Source organism: Alnus glutinosa, chromosome 2 (genome assembly GCF_958979055.1).
Source record: "Alnus glutinosa chromosome 2, dhAlnGlut1.1, whole genome shotgun sequence".
Classification (NCBI taxonomy): Eukaryota; Viridiplantae; Streptophyta; class Magnoliopsida; order Fagales; family Betulaceae; genus Alnus; species Alnus glutinosa.
This window is the reverse complement of record NC_084887.1, coordinates 11,543,809-11,565,815: the sequence shown is the minus strand read 5'-3', so window position 1 is coordinate 11,565,815 and position 22,007 is coordinate 11,543,809. Positions and strand designations below refer to the sequence as shown.

General features: G+C 35.5%; 1 protein-coding gene across 2 annotated transcripts; it reads right to left on the bottom strand.

The window, feature by feature from the left end:
• Nucleotides 1–4,738: 4,738 nt before the first annotated feature.
• LOC133861138 (basic leucine zipper 61-like) lies at nt 4,739–7,766 on the bottom strand. 2 transcript variants are annotated; one of them, XM_062296853.1, is made up of 4 exons: nt 6,831–7,766; nt 6,542–6,632; nt 6,298–6,424; nt 4,739–5,184 (listed from the first exon to the last, which is right to left on the bottom strand). In XM_062296853.1, exons 1-4 carry the CDS (start codon nt 7,409–7,411, stop codon nt 5,048–5,050), a joined length of 936 nt encoding a protein of 311 aa, XP_062152837.1. In that variant the 5' UTR covers nt 7,412–7,766; the 3' UTR covers nt 4,739–5,047. The 2 variants fall into 2 exon arrangements, with proteins under 2 accessions (XP_062152837.1, XP_062152838.1); XM_062296854.1 differs by having other exon boundaries at nt 6,596–6,632.
• Nucleotides 7,767–22,007: the final 14,241 nt, after the last annotated feature.

The window sequence follows — 22,007 nt, the reverse complement described above, 5'->3', positions numbered from 1 at the left end:
CCTAGGGAGATCCAGGTGCCGCTTTCTAGGGAGAGCCATGTGCCACTTTCTGGTGAGAGTCAGATGCCAAATATGGGGGAGAGCTTGATGCCCCATGAGGGGAACGTTGCGATGTTGGGTCCCGATCAGTTAGCCCCCGATAGCCCCCGATAGCCCCCAGGATATGCTTTCAAATGACGATCAACAGCCTCCCCCGGCGGAAGGGGTTGGCGAGGAGCATGCAGACGACCCAACGACCCAGCGCATACAGACTGGTTAGATTCGGTTGATGCGTAAGTACATATTTATACATCATTGAAACTTATATTATGTTACCAATAATTAATATTGTCGTTCGGAAAAATTATAAATTGAATTATATCATTTATTAATATAATTTATTTTTTTAGTTAAAAAGCAATGAAATGTTTTTTATTTTTTTATTAGGGTACAACCCAGACGGGAGCATCTATTATGAGGTGATTAGGGACCCCGAGAGGAATTGGGTGCTCCCGAGGGGGAAGAAGATTGTGTTGCAGTACAATGCTGCAACACAACCCGTAGGACGAGCCTGCAATCATTTTAGGCGTGCTACGGGCATGCTTATCAGGAGCGGGTCCCACATACGTATGCTGGACGAATGGGCGAAGGTAGACAAGCACATTAAGAAGGCTATGTGGGACGCGTTGATGGTATGTTTATGAATCTAATTTATTTATTTAAATTAAACTTAAGATTAAGTTTTTGTTGAACTTTTAAAATTAATGCTTAAATTGAATGTGCAGGAGGAGTTTTATCTACCTGTATCCGTAGACGAGCGCAAGGCATAGCATGAAGCGTGGGCTGATATTGGCCGTAAGCACCGCTCGTGGAAGTCGAAGTTTAGAACCAAGCTAGCTATTCGAGACGGTGACACACCCGAGATTATACGTGCAAGAGTGCCGGAGAAAGTTTTTGAGAAGTATGACACAGCAAAAGTGGAGTACCTTCTGAGCGATTGGTCCACTGAGCAAAAAATGGTATGTAAATCTTTGATTGTATTACAAAATTGGAGCTCATTTTTAATAATAGTTCATTTAGTTTTATTACTACTTTAAGTGTGTCAATGCTTACATTTTTATGAAATGTTCAATGCGTAGGCGACTTGTGAACGGATCAAGTGGATGCGGGAGAAGAATGACCTCCCTCATTGTTTGGGCTCCAAAGGTTATGCCAGATTTAATCACGATGAGGTATAAACAAATACATGTAATTATTTTTCATATTTGTGCCTAATTGTTTTTTTTTTTACACAATATATAGTATTACTGTTTGTTATATATTTCAACTGGATGGCGACAAGCATGTACATCTGGCACGCCACCCACTCGCGCCAAGTCATTCGTGAAGACGCACACAAGGAAGGACGACACTTACTTGAATGAACGTACATGGGTCCTATGCGTATGCTACTGATCTATTTTACTAATATTTCTAAGTTATGCGTGTGATATGGCATTATTCAACATATGTGTATTTTATGTTGACGACATACATGAGAGGATGACGCAGGGTTTATCCAGTGATCCTGCCGCCATGCAGAGCGTCTCAGAAGACACGATGCGTTGGGCACCGAACGACGCGTACGAACGGGCGGTTGGGAGGCGTGAGTACGCGGGGAGGGTTTGGCAGGTTGGGCAGAACGTTACTTCTGGTCGTGGGACGTGTTTCTTATACAGGGCTTGCTCACAAGGGGGACCACCTGAGGGCACATCTCGGGATTGGGCCGAACATGCCCAGCAGATGGTGGAAATGCAGACGATGCTCGGTAGTGAGTGAGAGAGGAATGACATCTTGGAGCAACGCATGCGACAATTCGAGGCCTTCACGGCCTCTATGGGAGAATCACATGCATGCCTTGGTGCTCAGTAGTCTTCGCCTACAAACGTAGGTAGTACGTCATCTGTTAGTAGTGCATCTGTAGGTATGATTCATATTCGGTATACAACAAAATTATTTTTAATTTGTTTTCATTACTTGTTTAATTTGCATATAATATTATATACTTTAATTCTTTTTATTGCTTGCAGGTAATGCGACAATGATTAGTCCGTTGTCGCCTATTGGACGACGGCTGAGCCAGCACTCCCTTGTCGCTACACCATCGCCCGCTACACCATCCCTTACGCAGCAATTGCCGGTTGGCGGGTATACGCCTGGGACGGTACCTCCTGATCCGCAGGGACGCCCTTCAAATGTGTAGATATTTTGTGTAATTATTTTTTGTTAGTAACGAGTACGTTTATTAGTATATGATATTCAAATGTATAGATATTGTTATGTTGATTTGTGTAGTTAACAAACACGTTATTAATTATTGATTTGTATAATTTGATTTTGTGATAATTTTGGGTAAAATAGATTTTGCGATATTTTTGGACGGAAATAAGAAATTTTTTTTAAAACAAAGTAATTAAATTAAAAAAGTAATTAACCGAAAAAAATTAAAAAAAATAAATTAGAAAAAAATATTAAAAAAAAATTGCCACGTGTATTGTGATACACGTGGCACAGTGGCCACGAGTATCACAATACACGCGGCTGACTGTCAGCTGCGTGTACAGTAATTACATGTGGCAAATTGTACAATTTGCAATAACCGGATCTACCACGCCTCGCACACGTGACTATTTACACATGGCGACCTGCAAGTGGCAAAATGCAATATTTTTTGTAGTGACTAAACACTTGTTCTAGCTTTAACCCCCAGTTGTTTTGAATCCATTCATCTGCAACTGCAACATAGAACTTTTTTTTTTTTTTCTAGCAATAACCAAACACAGACTTACAACTCATCAGCCTTTCCCAGCTGAAAACTCAAAGACACTACATACATTATCAAACCAAACCAACCAAAAAACAACTCTACATATATATATGTTAGAACAAGTGACTCATATTTTCTTGAACATACAACTCTACAATTTAGTTTCGTTTCAATCAATTCATGAAATCTAGTTTCGATAGATCGAAGTCTTGCCATGATTATTTTGTTTTATCTCTCAATCTTCTAAACCCATGTTAACTTCCAAGAGTTCTCCTTAGCCCCAAATGACATCCCTCGATATATACCTACAAATTTTTCACAACAAAATCAAATGCCTGGACTAGCCTCCTCGATCAATGAACTCCTCTTATTTCTTTGATCCAAACCAACAGTCTAAAATATAAAATAAACTCCTAAAAATCTTTTTTACTCTAAATAACTACCCTCTTTACTATTTAATCCTCCATAATGAAATTAAGTCTTCCAAAATTGTTAGGAAAAATTGCACTATTGGTCCCTGTAGTTTATCTAAATTATAAATCACTCATAATCATATTAAAATTAATTCAAAGATCCCTGTGGTTGGCCTAATTTACAAATTGTTTCTTGGAGTCAAATTTCGTTAAAAATTTTGAAACATTCTGTTAGGCGCCACTTCAGCGGAAATAAGATATCGACACTTGTCACTCTTAATAAAAAAAAATATATAAATAAATAAAACTAAAAAAAAGTATATCTTTTTAAAAAGAAAACAAAATTTGAGAACTAAGGGTGGCGCGGCCGCCACCATTGGCCGGGGGTGGCTAGGCCACCCCCTTTCCTTTTCCAAAAAATTTTACTTTTTATAAAAATAAAAAAAAAAAATTAATTTTTTAAGTTTTATTTAGAGTAAAGTACACATATCACTCTTAAATTACCACTCAATTATCAATTTTTTTGTCTTTTAAAAAAACAAAATCTAAAATAACAAAAAGTTATACAAAAAAAAAAACTAAAAAAATAAAAACGGGCCTTTTTTTTTCATTTGTTTGTTATTTTATTTTGTTTTATTTTTTTTGCAATTTTCAGTTATTTTTTTCGTTTTGTTTTTTTCTAAAAAAAATTGACAATTGAATGGTAGTTTGGGAGGAGATTGACACAATTAGTAGTTTAGGAGGGACATTGACAATGAGGTGGTAGTTTGAGGAGGTAATGTATACTTTCTCCTTTTATTTATTTATATTTTTAATATCTTTTTTTTATTAAGAGTGACATGTGTCGCCATCTTATTCATGCTGACGTGGCGCGTAATGGAATCTGTCAAATATTTTAACAGAATTTGACTCCAGAGACCGATTTGTAAACTAAACCAACCACAGAGATCTCTGATTTAATTTTGATACGACAATGAGTGATTTGTAATTTAGGTTAACCATAGGGACCAATGATACAATTTTTCAAAACTATTATTTCATCTATAAAATATCACCATATGGATGTGCCTTATCCTCAATGTTTTATTTTTTTATTTTTTTATAAAGAATAAAATTTGGGGTGATATACAATTAGTACCTTCTCAGTTCTGTCCAAGTGTATCCATTAAGTTCTTCATATTTAGAATCGATCTTCAATCAATTCGAAATACAAATATTAAGAATTAGGATCCAATTCAAAAGAAAAAAGATTATGATCAGTGGATAAGTTTTTTTTTTTTTTTTTTTTTTTTTTTCTGAGTGGGTATGAACAAATAAAGTTTATTATTATACAACCAAGAAAAACACAGAGAAAAGTACAGTAAATGTGACATCAAAGTACCAAACACTTCCTTGACAATGCTTTCTTTCATACATCCCAACACAAACCCACCATCCTTTGCCTTACAAGACTAATATATTAAAACAACAAAAAGAATCTAAAAGAATCTGAGCCTTATAAAATACTAAAAGAATCATCACCACACCTCCCATTAATTTCTTTTTCTTTTTCTTTTTTTCTTTTTTTTTGGCTTTGTTTAAAAACACAGAGGCACATGTTCTTTCCTGCAAGCCCAATCATGCAACCTTTGAGTGGTCCCATTCTTAAAGGTGAACATATCACGTGATTGCTCAGAATGTGCCTTATTCCCAACAAAACCCCTTCCATGATCAGTGGCTACTGAAAGTAATTAGCCAGCATTTTGATGGGTCACATGTAACATATTCCGCGAAAAATGATAAAAAAAATCCAGTTGATTTTCTCTTTTGTTCTTGGCTAGACCTTGTAAATGCAGTCTGTGGAAGAGGGTCAAACATTGAGAAGCTGCTCTTTGTCGTTACAAGCGTTGGCATGATCATGATCAGTATTTTCCATCTTCTTCAGGCTCTGTTGGTGATAAACCTGCCTGAGTCTCTCTATTTCCCTCTTCAGTGCTTCTTGATGAGCTGCATTTGTTTACAAAATAAAGTTTTGTTTTTGGTTAAGCTCATTTCGATCGAGGTGGTCTGACAAAGCAAACGTCAACACACACTTACATATGTGTATATATATATATATATATATATATATATATATATATATATATGCATGCGTAACTTTATCTTAAAACTATTTCTGTTTGACCCTCCAATCACTTTCCTAACTCCCCCTTAAAGTTGTATGAAATTAATCTGCACGTGAAACTTTCAAGAAAACAGTAATGGTGATTTGATAAAGAAATATATATATATATATATATATATATATATATTTGATCCAATGCTAGCCATGGATACAGAGGTGACTGAGAAATTGTGTCATGATGCATGTACTGAACATATACTAAATATTGTGGTCTCAACAATTGAAAAAAGTCAAGAAAACTGAAATTAGCAGATAGCTTTTGTTATATTCTTACACACTGATCTCTAAAATAACCCATAAAAATGAGTTTATATTCTTCTCTATGATGACATTATGAGAATGAACCTGAGAGCCCTATATATTTTGGGTTATATATATTTTCTTTCAAAATTTTGTTTATTCACCGTGCATGTATTAGAAATGATTCATACTAAAACGAAGACTCGTGTTTTTTTTAATCATTTCAAATTAATATAACTTTTAAAATTAATAGATGATTATTGAATTTTGATCCAATAATAATTTTAAAAGTTACATCAATTTCGAGTACTTATTATAGTATTACCAATTAGAAAGATGCATGTTTGCAGGTTTGGTGGATACTCTGAAGTCCTTTCTTGATATACTCTATAGCATTATAAGATATGCATTGACACTTGCCTGAGTAATATATGACACGTAAAATTTCAAGTAAGTTCAAACTCATAATCTTTGTCTCGATAACATGATAAATCACCCAACTCAAACTGATTGAAAAAAATAAAATTAATCATTTAATTAATAACAAGTTGGACTTAGCTTAATTGGCATCCTATATATGTGGAGTATACTGGGGAAATGCATATTCTAACAGTAGTAGTAAACACCCTCTTGCTTCAATTATGAACAAGTTATTTGAAAATAGATCCTTATAAATGGGAGAAGTAAGCACATACCATCTTTGAAAATCTTATCTTGAGCAAGGGCGGCGATTCTTTGCTTAAGAGCACTGTTGTCAACATTTAGAAGCAAGCGATGATGGTCTAGAAACGCAACTCGTGGTGACAACACTGAAACCTCAGCCTTCAATTGCCAATAAGAGAGGAAACGAAAATGAGTACAGTTGCAGACTCTCAGAACCTTAATTCATAGATAAAATCACACAAATATATATGTGTATATATATATATATATATATACTTGTAATGAGGTGACACTACGTTCAAGCTCTGATATGTATTGTAGCTTCCTCACCCTTGATCTTTGTGCAGACTGTCTGTTTGCCAAGATTCTAATGCAAGACCAACGAAATGTGTGAGAAAACCATTAATTTATCGACTCCAAATTTTGACGACATTGTCTGTTTCTTGCTGAATAATTGAAAACTCAAATGGGTTTTGAATGGTTTTGCAGTCTTGCCAAGAAAATTAGCAAATTCACAAGCTTTTGTTGCTAAAGAGTAAAATCAAAATGTGATTTTCCTGATTACCTCTTTACCCTCTTAGGATCAGTTATTCTATCATTGGACGTGTTTGCCAGTGCGTTGGGAAGAGTTTGTGTGTCCGACTGGCATTGGCTTTCTACCTCCTCAGATTCATTCTTTAGCTGCTGATGCTGCTTCAGCTGGAGATGATCATGTGATGGTGTCTCTTTCTGATCATCATTAATGCTGTTATGATCGGATGGCGTGGAGGGGTTCGAGGATGACACGGTGGGGGCCACGGCCGTAGACATTTCATCGGTGAACATGGACAAGAATTGCTCGTCATCAAACCTGTCAAAGTCATTGCTAGTAGTCCCGGACCCCGGTGGTGCGGTAGTACCTGAGCCACGACATTCATCTAGCACTGGGGCCTCCAGGAAGGTTATTGAGTCGCTGACGGATCTCCGGTGAGACCCCCGCCTCGCCGACGAGAAGTCGAGGAACTCGTCCACCCAAGAAGGGTTCGGAGAGGAGGTGGTGGTGGTGGCAGTGGTTTTGGTGCTGCTCCCAATTGAAGCTAGTTTTTGGTGTGAAATGTCATGCCAATTTGGTGTCATGTTTGGGATTTTGGGAGGCAATTGTGCCATGACACACAAAAATGACTCAACCCAACCCAACCCAACAAACCACCAAACCAAATTAAATGACAATCTCTTACAGAAACTCACTCAAACATACAATGTCGGAAAGCAAGAGAAACACCTTATTGTAGGAAAGAAAACCAGACAAAGCAAACCAAAACAGAACCACCCAAAAGCACAAGAGAATGTTAAGAGGGAAGAAAGCCACAAGAAGAAGAACCACAACCACTACATACCATTAAAGCTCTTCTTTTCTCTTCACTTTCAAAATGAGAATAAATCTTGTGCAATCTGTGAATCTATGTGTTTGTGCAGTGGGGTCACATGGGGGAGGATTGGACAGCTATGTACAGCTGGGAGGAGGTTGGGACTCAACGGTATAACTGGAAAGTCGCCAGTAGTTTAATAACTAGCGGAATCAGCCACCACGTGCCCTTGAGACCGCCTCTTTAGTGGGAAACCTTATAATAGTCTCATTACAATAAATATATATATATCCAAAAAAAAAAAAAAACATTAACATATATCCATGACTACATAATCAAGCTTTTCATTAGCAATCCACAACCGTCCGATGGGACTAATTAATCAATTAGAACCAACTCCGTCAATCACGTACTGACCACATGTCTTATTCATATATATTAAGATCTTTCCTATTTTTAGCCTAATTTCTGTAATTTATCTACTGAGTTAATGGATGGTTATTAAAGATTTGTCCGAAAATTTACGTTGGGATAAAGATAAAAAGATTTGCAACCGATCTTAATTACTTGAGCGTTAAGTTTCTAACCGTTAATGCTGGTCTCGATAGCCTTGTGAAAGACACAAGTACACAAGAATTTAGAGAATGTGGTCCTAAATATATGGGAAATTTGTTGTATTTGTTCTTTTTTGGGGTGGACTAGCTAGCATAGATATTTTGTTTGTTTTGGAATTATAATGAGTTGGCCAATTGTAGATACTTGAAGAAGGCCGTACTCTCACCCTATATATGAATGGCGTTGGTCCATTGAATTTCATCAATACCATTTATGAATTTGGGATAAAGAGTAGTACTGGACTCCTCCCACACACCACACTATGTTCTTGTTCTAAAAACATCAACGGATAGTATAAGAGCCTATATCTCATTTTCTTCATGGTTGTGTTAAATTTGTATTTGGACTCTAAGTGTTTCTCCCTGTCGGAGAAGCTTTTGCCATAAACTAGATTTGGGCTCGTCCTCTATCCCAACGTCCAAATTTGGTGAGCTCACCTTCGCCATCTTGTGCACTGTTGTATATTGGTCATGCATGTGTCCTCAGTGTTAGGTTTTTAGTGTTGATAAATTCAATGTCAAAACATGTTTCGTTGTAAGTTTTAAATATCGAAGGTTAAGTCAATGCAAAAATTGATCAAGAATGAGAATTCAAGTTTGTGTATGATGTCCAACATAGACCTAGTCGGAGTAAAACAGCCATACATTTTGATTCTGACATCTATTGAAGACAAAATACAACTTTGTATTTCATTACAGTTTTCCAATTCCGATGTTTACTAGGGGTATAAAGGCAGGCAGTACTCCGCTAACCGCATAACCGCTTTTGTAGGCAGAGATGGGTAATAACCGCTCACCGCCTATATATATACACAAAACGACGTCGTTTTAGGTTTAGATGCCTTATCATTTTTTTCTCTTCTCATTTCATTTTGCTCCTCTCATTCTCTCACACCACACGCACTCAACAGCCTCTCATCTCTCAATCGTTTGTGTCTCACTGACTCACTCTCAAGTCTAAACCTCTTAGAGTATATATATAAGAGCACTAGTAGCAGATGCCCTATAAGTAGTTCTATTCCTTAAAATAGGAAAAATTTGAAAAAAAATGTGCAAAATATGAGCCACAGCAGCTTCCTCATTTTAGATGAGGATGCTTGGGAAGCTACAGTGCTTCCCAATACATTGAGAAGCACTGTAGCTTCCCAACAGATTATTTTAATAAAAAAAAAAAAGTTTCTCTCTCCTCTCTCCTCTCTTCTTCACGCATCATCATTCCTCATTCTAAAAAAAACAGCTCTCTCTCTCTCCTCTCTCATTTTGTTCTCATTCTTCAACCTCAAAGAAGATGCAGACAAGAGAGAGAGAGAAGAGTTTATGGAAGAAAGAAAAAAAATAGATAGACAAAATAGGAAGAAGATGGAGACGAGAGAGAGAGGGAGAGAAGACGGGAAAAAAAAAAAAAAGAAAGAAAGAAGAGAGACAGATGAGAGGGAGAAGAAGACGAAAAAAAAAAAAAATCTGAGAGAGAACCGGAAGAGAGAAAAAAAAAAAAAAAGTCTCAATAGAAAAAGAAAGAAGAAGAAGAGGAGGAGGAAAGTCTGCAATGAAATTAAAAAGAAAAAAAAGTAAAAGATAAAAGAAATATTATTTTAATTTATAGGGAAAGATAAAGGGAAGCTGTTGTGGGGTGTTTGTGTATAGGGGAAAAAAAGTGGTTTGGTTCCCTAAATTTTTCCTAAAATAGGAAAAATGGTTGGGAACCTGCTGCTAGTGCTCTAATGGATAAATTTAGCAATACATGTATATATAGCAACACGAATATATATATATATATATATATATATATATATATATATATATATATATATATATATACTCGTGTTGCTAAATTTATCCAACTAAGTGCTCTAAATATTTTTCCTAAATAGCATAAATATTTTACCCCTGAGCAAACATTCGAAGTGAACCCCTGACCAAACGTTCAAAGCATCTTTAGAACGTTCAAAGTTAATCCTTAACTGTTCAGAAAAAATCCTAGGACCATTGGACCAACAGTAAACCGAACGGTCAAAGTATATAGTACATCAAACATTCGACCATGCTTGAAAAGCAATTTTAACTTATTATCCGCATTATCCAGCCTTATCCACTTCAACCCACGCCTATAAAAGCCACCCCGACGCCCTTCAGACTTCACTATTCCCCATGTAACCTAGCAACCCCATTTCTTGAGAGAAAAAGAGAGAGAGAGAGAGGGAGAGAGAGATCCTAGAGAGAGAATGATCTAGTCTTGGTATTGTTCCATCTTCATTAAGGTAAACCTTGAACCTTAAACTCGTTTTCATGTTTTCGGTGTTCTATCCATATGATTTACCATGCTTTTTTATGAATCTTAAACATATCATGACAAGTTCATATTGATCTCTCTTAAAAAGAATAGTTTTCTAAAAGAAATGGAAACTTACCCTCATTTTTCATAAACCTTCACGTTAATATGGTTTAACATGTTTTTATAAAGTTATTATAAGCTTTATTTTTTTTTTTTTTTTTATGATAGAAAATAGTCTGTGTAGGAGGTTTGAGTTTTTTATGCATTGTGATACCCCTCAAACATTCGTTGTATTTTATCAAACATTCGACCCTTGCTGATTAAATGCTTGAGCCCAATATCAAACTTTTGACAGTGACCAGAAAGGAATAATTAGAGTTTTAATGATAGATTAGCATACCTAAGTTGTTATTAAAATTTTTACATTTATGTGATAGAACTCTCATTATATTATGTTTAATATTAAGGTATGTTTCGCACTATTAGGAGTATAAGATGTTCGAGTCTATAGATGAGCATTAGAAGTAAGCATATTAAGTGCAGAAAACACAGCCTCCATTGTAACATTACACATTCCAAGCACTTTAACGTTGAGATAGTTTATTAGTGTAAAAACTAATACAGTATGAGGTGCTTGCGATAACAACATATAGAGTACTTTAGCTCATTGAAATCAATATCTTTAAATAAAATAAATAAATAAAAACTCAAGATCTTGATAATTCAAGTGTTTAGTTGAGTTTCCAATATTGGTGATCTAAAGGCTTTAAAATCCCATCTCCTTTGATGTTTTCCCTCTCAAGAGGAACTGAGTGTGGAATTGGATCTTCCGGGAGTTCAATGTTCTCATTCTTCCTTTCTGCCATCTCTTTGTCAATTATCTTCTCACTCCTTAGTGAGATATTGGCCAGGATAAGTTCATAATGAGAATTGATTGAAGTATCTTCATCAATCATGTATTGTTATTTAGGATTGACGGTTGATTGACTCCAAAGCTTCTCATTTTCTATCTAATTGAGTGCATTAGCTATCTACTCCACTTGGAATTCTAGCTTGTGTAATATCCGAGCTATTAATTGGATATTTAAAATATAAATTAGATTAAATAAAAGTTTAGAATTGGTAAAATGTACAGAAAATACCTAGAAAATGCTTAGGAAACACGTAAAGTTGAGTTTCATGCAAAGCTGAACATCCGAATGGACATTCTGGTTGATGTGTTTGCTACCCGTTCGTAGCATGTTAGGACGCTCAGATGTTCGTAACTCGTCCGGACGCTCAAGGAACGCACTTGGCAGAAAGTTTACGTCCGCACCCCATCCAGACGACCTGGGGATGCGAGTCACAGATTGCAATTCAAAATGCGCACATCTGGACAGCCACTTACTCCGTTCAGATGGTACGTGATATAAATGCGAAAATGAGTCTTTTGGACTCATTTCTTCCAATTTTCTTCTCCTTCTTCACCATTTCTCTTAGGGTTTTCATGGTAAACCCTTGATCTATGAATATCCAAGCCTCCCACCTCAAATCTAACTTTCGAAACATGATATACGAAGCCTGATCTACGTTTTGACCGATTGGTTTGAGGTAAATTTCTAAACTCTTGTCTTTTAAGATTTTGGGTTAAATCTTAAGATATTTGAGTTTAATCTTGGTTATTCTTTAGGTTTTGTGTGTTTTGGAGCTTCCTAAACATTCTCCGAGTGTTGGGTAACATTTGGGTGAATTTTGTGATACATTGCAAGTCGTTGGTTAGAAAACCGTAGTTGAGCCTAATATCCGCACAGCCAAAGTGAATATTCTACTCACTGAGAATGATACTATGTTTTTACGTATTTTATAGAAATGAAATGATATGTTGATTTTACATCGAACCGACAATATGTTGACTATATGATTTGGATGTTTTTAAGAATCTCAAGTATGTTGAGATATGACCATGATGTTTAAGTGATTTGAGTTATGAATATGAAAGTATGATTTGGAGTGGGATTTGACAAAGTTTTATGCGTTTTGAAATGATGATTATGAAAGAATGATTTTACTTATGTTTGATATGTTTTAAATGTGTGCTGGGGTTGAGATATAGAATATGAGACTTGTGTTTGAGAAATGACTTGCTGAAGAGTGCATGTTTTATGAGGAAGTTGTGTATGTTAATAGCATGATCATGGAATGTAAATGTATAATGATTTGAGCATAAGCATGAAATTAAATTGTTGACGCTGAACATAAGAATAAGGTTGAAAGATATCTTGGCAAACCATGTGTAAGACCACCAGGTAGAGAAAGCCTTTGGGCATCAGAAATAAAAACAGCATGTGTAAGACCATCAGGTTGAAGAGCCCCAAGGCAACAATCATAGATAAGACCATCGGGTTGAAGATCCTCGGGGCATTCGAAACAAATTTGAATAGTGAGTGTAAGACCATCGGGTTGAAGAGTCCCGGGGCATCAACAACGACATCAGAATCTAGAACAAAGAGAATAAATGTACATGAATATGCATAGCACTGTTTTATGATGTTCAAGATGTTTTGATGATTATATATATTAGTTTTCATGCTAGACGCATACATATGCCTATGAGGTTGAATGAAGCAGCGCATAGAAATATGTTTACGGCTAGATTGCACATATTTTGACGGTATTGAGCTTCAATGTACATAGATGCTTGCGTTGCCTAAACTCAGAAATGCATGAGTCTTTGTATAGCTAAGCAAGATGTATTAAGCTTCAATGTACTTAGATACGTACGTTGCCTAATCTTCGAAATGCACGACTCTTTGTGTAGCTAAGCAAGATGCATTGAGCTTCAATGTACTTAAATACTGCGTTGCTCGAGCCTGGAAATTCTAGTGTCTTTGTATAGTCAGGCAAGATGCCACTTTTCCTACTTAGACATACTTGTATGCTGGAATCTTTCCAAGTAGGAATGCTCGTGTGCATGTATGGTTGAGCTACCAAAAAATAAAAGCAACATGTTGTAGATGGGCTTGTATGTAGGCAATTCCAAGCGACGAATTGGAATGCTTCTATACGTTCACAACTGCATAGTATACTTTCATGTATTTCTGAAATATCGGTGTTTCCTTCATTAGCTACGATATATTTTCAAAGGAAGAATTTTCATAACTAAAATGGTAGTTGTTATTGTAAACGAATGATGAAACAAAATGTTGGTTCTACGCGAAAACTTAGTGAGTTTTATACTGAAAAATAAATTTGACTTCTAATATACCAAGTGTGTGATAGTGTGCAACAAAATATTTAAATTGCAGAATTTAAAAGAGACTAATATTTTGTTGATGAAGTGGAAACTCTGTGAAGAGAAAAACCACTCCGGGGCAGCCAAACCCGAGATATCCACTATTCAGAAAACAAAGCTAGTACATAGAAATTAACATTCACATACCCCAATGCGGCGATCGTCCCTATGACTCTGACACAAAACTCATCGTGAACGCTTCCCAACCAAGTCTCCTACTTTAAGGGTTCTTCAATGGAATCCTTTATCTTAGGGCCAACCCCTAAGATAGACTTCACACGAATAGTTGAGCACACACTGACAATGGCTAGAGAGCTAGCGGATCTTCAATTCTCCCTAAAACACCATCTCTAAGCACTATGTAATTTGATACTGATGTCTATAAAAATACAAGCCTAAAGCCATCTATTTATAGGCTTACAAAAAACCTAATTCTGTTCAAATTTGGACTCTGGCGAGTAGCGTCCGGACGGTCACTTAGATGCGTATGGACGGTCTTCTACGACCACCTTTCCAAAATAGCGATATTCTTCCCAAAACAAGACCGCGTTCCGATGGTCAACGCTCTCACTCCTTTCCGCATCCGTAAAGGAGACCCGAAATATTCTGGAACACTAGGTAGCATCTGGACATGTTGCCACGTTGTCCGGAAGTCTGGCAAAATCTTCCCAAATAGTGTTGTCTGAAATCCAACTCCTTGTCAAACTCGAAGTAGCTTGACCTAGTGTCTGGACTGTGTAGCTCGGTCATCCGGACAGCTACAATGCTGAAGTTTCTAGACACTGTGGGGCGTGCGGACGCCTTCAAAGGCCCGTCCAAACGGTTGCACTGGAACCGACTGTTCTGACTTGAAAATTGCATGGAATCTTCATGGACATCTTCTAGAAACTTGTGATCAGACACAAGGCATGAAATGAGACACTGTCCATATTACTTGAAGACTCTGAATAGAACCGAAATCCTGTTAAAAAGCAACCGTTACATAAAATGTTTTTGTCAACCAGAATGTTGCCAATATAAAATACTAACATATGCTACTGAGACCTTAGTATTATGTATTGGGGTGGTGAACTCATACTTTCACCTATACGGATGTGGTTAACACCACAACCGTATCAATGTTCCTACTTTGGCTACAGGTTTAGCGGATCTAGAAGATGACCCAATAGCAAACTACTTGGGATATTATGACTGAAGCCCGACGCGTCAGTTGTAATGTGATGGACCATGGTTTGTCCATCTTTTGTATATTTTGTATTCTTTTGTGATGTAATTAATGTTATGTTGAAGCCTTAAATAGATAGACTTATGTATGGCTCATTTGTTGTATTTATCAGTTATGTTTATAGATATGCATTTTCACCATCCTGATTATGTTGTGTATGTTCCACTGCATAGAAGTTGACTCTGATTATCATGTATATATTATGGGATGTGTACCATATGTTGGCTGAGCGACATGTAGTCGTGCCACTATGATGACTCATCTATTTGTATGTTATATATGTATATATATATATAAAGGGTCGTGACAACTTGGCTAGGGATTGAGATTAAGATTAAGATTGAGAATTCAGCAACTGGAGCATTTGATCATTAATTGCAAAAGTCCGGCGAGGAGGAGGGGTTGACTGATACTGCTATCTATATAGAAATGAATGTCATTGCTGGTGGTGAGGATGGAAGTCAGATGGTGGATAGAAAGCTTGATTGTTGAACTGCGGATATGCTTGATTGTGCAATCCGTGAAAGTATGGAGCTGAATTTCTCGTGGCTGAAGCTTCCCAAGAGAAATTATGAGGGTGTCTCCATCCTTGGTTATAATAATCATAGTAAGGAGCATTCGCTGGTCTAGAGAAAGCAACTGGCTCTAAATCAAAGTGATCAAACTCAAAGTGAGTTAGATAACCGTCATATGGATCCATATCCAAGGTTAAAGACAAGGTCGTAAAGATTAAAAGAAGTGACAAAGAACAGCGACCAATCATAACTAAGTAAAACAAATAAATATATACAAAAAATGCAAAAAGTTTAGGTGTACCGCTCTTTGCGGTGTAGTAGCTTCAGTACTACTAATCTGGGAAGGTGCGCTCGTGCCCTTCTATGCAGCAGTGTTGCGCTCGAGCCCAACTAGAATGCACTCGAACCCAATCTGATAGTGTTGAACTTCAAACAGAGAAACTAGAACATAAATTTAAAAATCAAATATATACAATTTCCTAAACTACGAATCAAATTAGATTTAATCCCAATAACTTAATGATGTAACTGTAACAGTCCTCGGCAACGGCGCCAAAAATTGATGTGATCGTGAGTGTATCAATAATAAAATAAATCACTTGCAATAGAATGAATATTTGTAGGTTGTTGTTAATTTATTGAAACTAACTCTAATCTAATTTAGGAAAGATATTTGATTTTTGTTTTGTAATTGAAACTAAATAAAACATAAAAGTAAAAGTAAGATAGTATGGAGAAGATATAAGGGATTGATTTCACCACTAACCTCATAATAACGGTAAATTGCATTTAACATGGAAATTTCACTTACATAAATGAAATGACTCGTGTGTGTTTGTCAAGCACTCAACGATTCGTCAAGAAATTTCTTTTATTAAGAGATAAGAATAACCTTATCTTCGGTTGGCATGGATTATCCATGTAAGAATAATATATAATTAAATTGTCAATGATTTTTACTAATTTTTAGCAAAAATCATCTTTTCCGTTAATGATTTTTAGGGAAATTCATAATAATAATCCTAAGAGTGGATAACAATTTTTTGAAGACATAGGTTATTACAAACCCATGTTCTTATTAAAAATTAAAAATAAAAAATTGGCCTTTTCACGGTCCATGATTAATGCTCCTTCTAATCATATGTTTAGTGCCCAGCCCTAACCACTCGCATTTTGGCCTAAAACTTGTCATGCTATTGACCTGCAAGAACGGCCCAGCTTAGTCAACGAAACCCACCTTGCTATTGATTTGCAAGATTGACCCATAAACAATGAAAGAATTTAGTTAAAATAAAATCAGCTTTAAGGGGGGTGTACTTAGCATTGAATTTCTTAAGATTTGAGATATCTATATAAGTACTGCTACCGCCTACTTGTACCCTCATCCCTGCAATTGATATATGAACATCCGTCGAAGATCCAGCTCTTCAAATTCACTCAACGCCCGCCATCAATCATGTATGTACTGATATATATCCAACGGTTCTAGAAATCTATAAGAACCCAAGCTGTGAACACTTCTCAGTGCAGAAAATCAGAATTTATCCTCTCAAAACTCTTTGTATTTGTTTTCTCTGAAGCCAAAATCACACTACCTCTTCCTACTCAACTACTATTAAGAAAGAAACGATAATAAAAGATAGAAGAGAGGATCAATCTTTCTAATAGATCAAAAAGGGAAACTTTGGAGGTAAGTTTCATTTTTTACCTCTAGAAAATTCAGTTCTTCCATTAAAGAAATGATGAAAGCTTTACCTCTTTTATTTCACTTGTTTCCTTTGTAAAACAGGTATATTGTCCAACTCTGCTAGCGTTCAGTCTAGAAGAAGACAATGAGCTCTTCCCTCTGCCTCACGATTCTCTTTTCTTCTTGTGTCTGTTTCGTCGTTCCTTTAAAAAATAAATGGAAGACACCTTTGTTTCGTTACTTTTATATATTTATAAAACTTGAGTATGCAAGACCATTCTAGAAGATTTCATTAGGTGTCAAATATGTGTGTGTGGTGTGGAAAGCATAGATATGTGTGTGGTGTGGAAATCATAGATATGTGTGTGAGAAGGTGTAAATAAGTGTGTGTGTGTGTGTGTGTGTGTGTGTGAACAAGACGTGGGTGCTGTGGAGCAAAACATGTGTGTATGTTATTGATAGTGATATATGTGTTATATGTGTGTGTATATATATATATATGCGGAGGGATTAATTCAAAATGAAAAAAATGAAATATTTTTGTAGCACCGTTACATTGCTCAAATATTTTAAATACTAATAGGTATTTAATATATTAATTCCATTATTTTGTCCAATTTTAAAATATAAAATATCAATATTTATGCCGTTGTGCCGTCCATTTCTATTTAAAAACATGATTAATGTCAATTGAATTATTTTATCTATTTGTGTAATATAAACGAATATAAAAACACGATAATATCTACGTGATTTGATACATAATTGTTATATTTAAATATATAGCTGTTGTGATATCTAAATAGATAATGATTAGTAGTAGTAGTAATAATAACAAATATTCTCTTAGCAACTTATGCTAATTTATTATTGTATGTATATAATTATGCAGTCAATATTTCTGTGGACATCTTTTGACTCAGAAACTGTAAGTATCTTTATACTTACTGAGGGTGATGCTAGTGGATTTTCCATAATATTGTGGATACCTATTTATTTATTGTTTGCGCATGTGATCTTACATATTTTATATTTTTTAACTAAAATGGTTAATAGCAAAGCTGGTATGCACCGGGGGGGGGGGGGGGTGATGGCTGTCAATGGAACCTTTGACTTTCGTAACACTTAATAAATAAACGGGCTATGACCTTTGGCTCTTAGTCTGCTGGGACCTTTGGATTCCAGTAACAAACAAACAAGCTTTAGGTGAGGGGAACCGTTGGCTTCCACAACACGTTAATCCGGACCGTTGGTTCCTTCATGAGTAGAGAGTAAACAAAATTAAATTAAGACATTGTATATAAAACTGTCATATTATTACTTTATAATTGTGTATATATTCAATTTATGTCTACGATTCATGATCGTAGACTATATATTGCGTATACATGTGATTATGAAGCCATATTACATTATGCTGCATTTATTAAATAAATCAGGATTCATTATATTACTAGAAACAACGGACTCACTTGGGTATTTGTATTGTTGTTTTCTATGTATTAATAATGAATACAGGTTATGAAGATGAGGAATATCAGGATTATCCGGACCCTTAGATGGATCCTGATATTAGTATTTGAGGCTAGATTGCCTCCCTTTTGTGAACTATTATGTTGTAGTTCATTACGTTAATATTTAGAAAAAATGTTTATGTTTCTGTTGGTATGCAATAATTATACTCTAGCTATTTTGGCTTGTAAATTATATGTGCCTTGTGTGGCACAAATTCTATCTTATGTGTAATTAATCAGTTACACTTTATATATCAATTTTGAGGTATTTCAATTAGAAGCTCTAATGTGTTATTAAATTCCAAGTTTGTTGGATATATATATATATATATATTCTGCTGCTATTTTATAACTCTAATGAGATTGTAATATCATGTAAAAAAAAATAATTTCACTTACGCCTTTTTCATAAAGGCGGGGCGTTACAGTCCACCTAACCACTGAGATGTGGTACGATCCATTTCCTAGGTATAAGTTATCAAATCTTATAGTTAGCTTACGCATAATCAAGGGATAAACATTACTCATCTTTTCGGCAATGCATGAATTATTCTACCTAAATTAAACTAACTAGGGTGTAGAGTAATTCATCCTTCCTAGGCATGACCAATCAAACCCTCTTGATATTGTGTCCAATAAAATCGTTGTGAAATCATCCTTCACACAATCACAGAAAATACAAAGTTTGAGTTCAACAGAAATAAACAACTTTGTAAGACAAGATAAGTGGTTTATCAAAATTGAATATAAACATTAAAGCATAATCTCAAGATTAAACAACCATCATTCATGTTCATAGAATTCCCAAAGAAAAACAAAATTATACCATAATTACTTGGAAATGGCTACATCAATTCCCTACGGATGAATTAACCGCTCATGGAGTTGCTGGAAATCATCTTTGTTAGAGAAAAATCCATCCCAAGAAGCTGCTGGAACTTTGAAGCACTTTTCTCCCTAAAACTAGCCATTAATCCTATTGATTTCTATTCTCTATATTGGCATACCCTTAAAGGGTGAATTAGAGGTCTATATATAGAGTACAAGAGCAACCCTAGTCCAATTCATGGTCTTCTAGGACTTCTAGTCCAAGTAGGAGAAGGAAAACTCTTTCCTTTTTTGATTTTGCCATATTGTCAGCTTCTGCCGTGCAACTGCGCTCAATCCCATTTAGATCTGAGCTCGAGCTTATCCTAAGGTGAGCTTGAGCGTAATGCGATTTGAGGTCTGTGCTCGAGCTTCTTGATGTGCTCTCAAGCTTGATGTTTTGGGTAATGCGCTCAAGCTCAGTTTAAATTGCACTTGAGCTCATTATGCTGTGTGTTGTGCTCGAGCCTTTTGCCTTGCAGAATGCTGAATTTCACTTTTGTAGCTTTTGAACCTTAAGACCAAAGAAGTATCTATGTTTTTCCTTTAGGTCCGGAGAATGCTATTAACATAAAAACAATGCAAAGCATTATATCATAACTAAACTAAGGGCCTAACATATGCGAGCTAAGGGGCTTAAATATGCAATATTCAATGCTCATCAAAGTCTCAAACTTACATATTGCTAGTCTCTTAGCAATACAAAACTGAAAAATAAAATGAAGTAACTAATCTACTTCCTCTTTCGTGGGAAACACGATTGCATTTAGTGTAAGCAACAAGCCTTTTAAACCTCTATGAATCCCTAGTAGACAACTTTTCTTTTCTTCCATAATTCATATGGAATAATATTGGATTTCTTTTGAGGTATTATGTTTAATATATAAGATGCAGAAAGTATAGCTTCTCCCCAAAAACTTTTATTTAGTCCAGAATTACAAAGCAAGCCATTTACCATTTCAACTAAAATTCTGTTTTTTCTTTCTGCAACTTCATTTTGTTGTGGAGTATATGCAATGGATGTTTCATGAATAATGCCTGCAAATTCACAATATGAAGGGAAATAATATTGTCTTCTATTGGATCTGAGGCATTTAATTCTAACATCACACTGATTTTCCACTTCTGTTTTATAAACTTTAAAATTTTCCAAAACTTCATCTGTTGAAAACATGAGATAAGCATAATAGTATTTTGAAAAATCATCAATGAAGGTTACAAAATACTTTTTACCTCCTCTTGTAGGATTACTATGCATATCACAAACATCACTATGTACCAGTTGTAACAAAATAAAAGATCTATAAATTTTTGGAAAATGTTTTCTGGTAATCTTTGTTTGCATGCAAATCCTACATTTATCAAACATGTCATTTATAGATTTAGGAATCAAAGTTAAAATAGTCATATCATGCATTCTTCTAGTTTTAACATCGTCCCCTAAACCAACCGCTTCTTCCTTGGAACATGGCCTAATTTATTATGCCATAAAGAAATTGAGTCAACCAAGTAAGCGGAATTATTAACTTTATTAATAAGGTTCAACTTAAACATCCTTTCAAACAGATAACCCTTCCCAACAAAAACACCTTCTTTGGTCAGTACAAATTGATCTAACTCAAAGACAAACTTAAATCCAAATTTATTAAGAAGACCTCCAGACTCAAGGCTCTTCCTAGTTTCTGGTACAAAATACACATTAGTTAAAGACAGAACTTTGACAACAGTAATGGAAGAATTCCCCATAAAAAGAACACATCCATCCTCCACTATTTCAAAGGTCTTAAAGAGACTCCTATCCTTGCATATGTGTTTTGTTGCACATAAGTCAATACACCATGAAGCATCTTCCTCGAGTATAAAGACCTCGGAAATCATTGCCACAAACTCTTTCAAGTAAGAAGCTTGATGTTTCTTTTTCAGAAAATGACAATCCTTCTTAAAATAGCCTGCATTGCCACAACGGTAGCAACCACCCTTATTTTTCTTCTCGTGGTTCTAGTACGGCTTCTGGTTCTTAAAGTTCTTCCTCTTCTTCTGATTAGGCTATTTGGATTGAACGGGCTGCTTTGAAGAAGTCCCTTCCTCCACCATATGTACTTTCGAGGACAGAATTCCTCACTTTTCATTTTCTTTGATTTTCAATTCTCCCTCAATCTGAAAGTGCTAGCCTAACTGATCAACAATTATCTCCTGCTTTTTGTGTTTAATAATCTTTTTATGTTCTTTCTATGAGGGAGGAAGTTTGTCAATGATGGATGAGACAACAATTTCCTCATGCTATGTTATGCTGCCCAAATTGACTCAAAATATGCATAACTTCATTAAATTGTTCAACAATAGGTCTAGCATCAACCATTCTGTATTTCATAATGTTAGTTTTGTTGGCTTCATTCTGTTAGCAAAATCACTATTATGTAATGTTACTGTT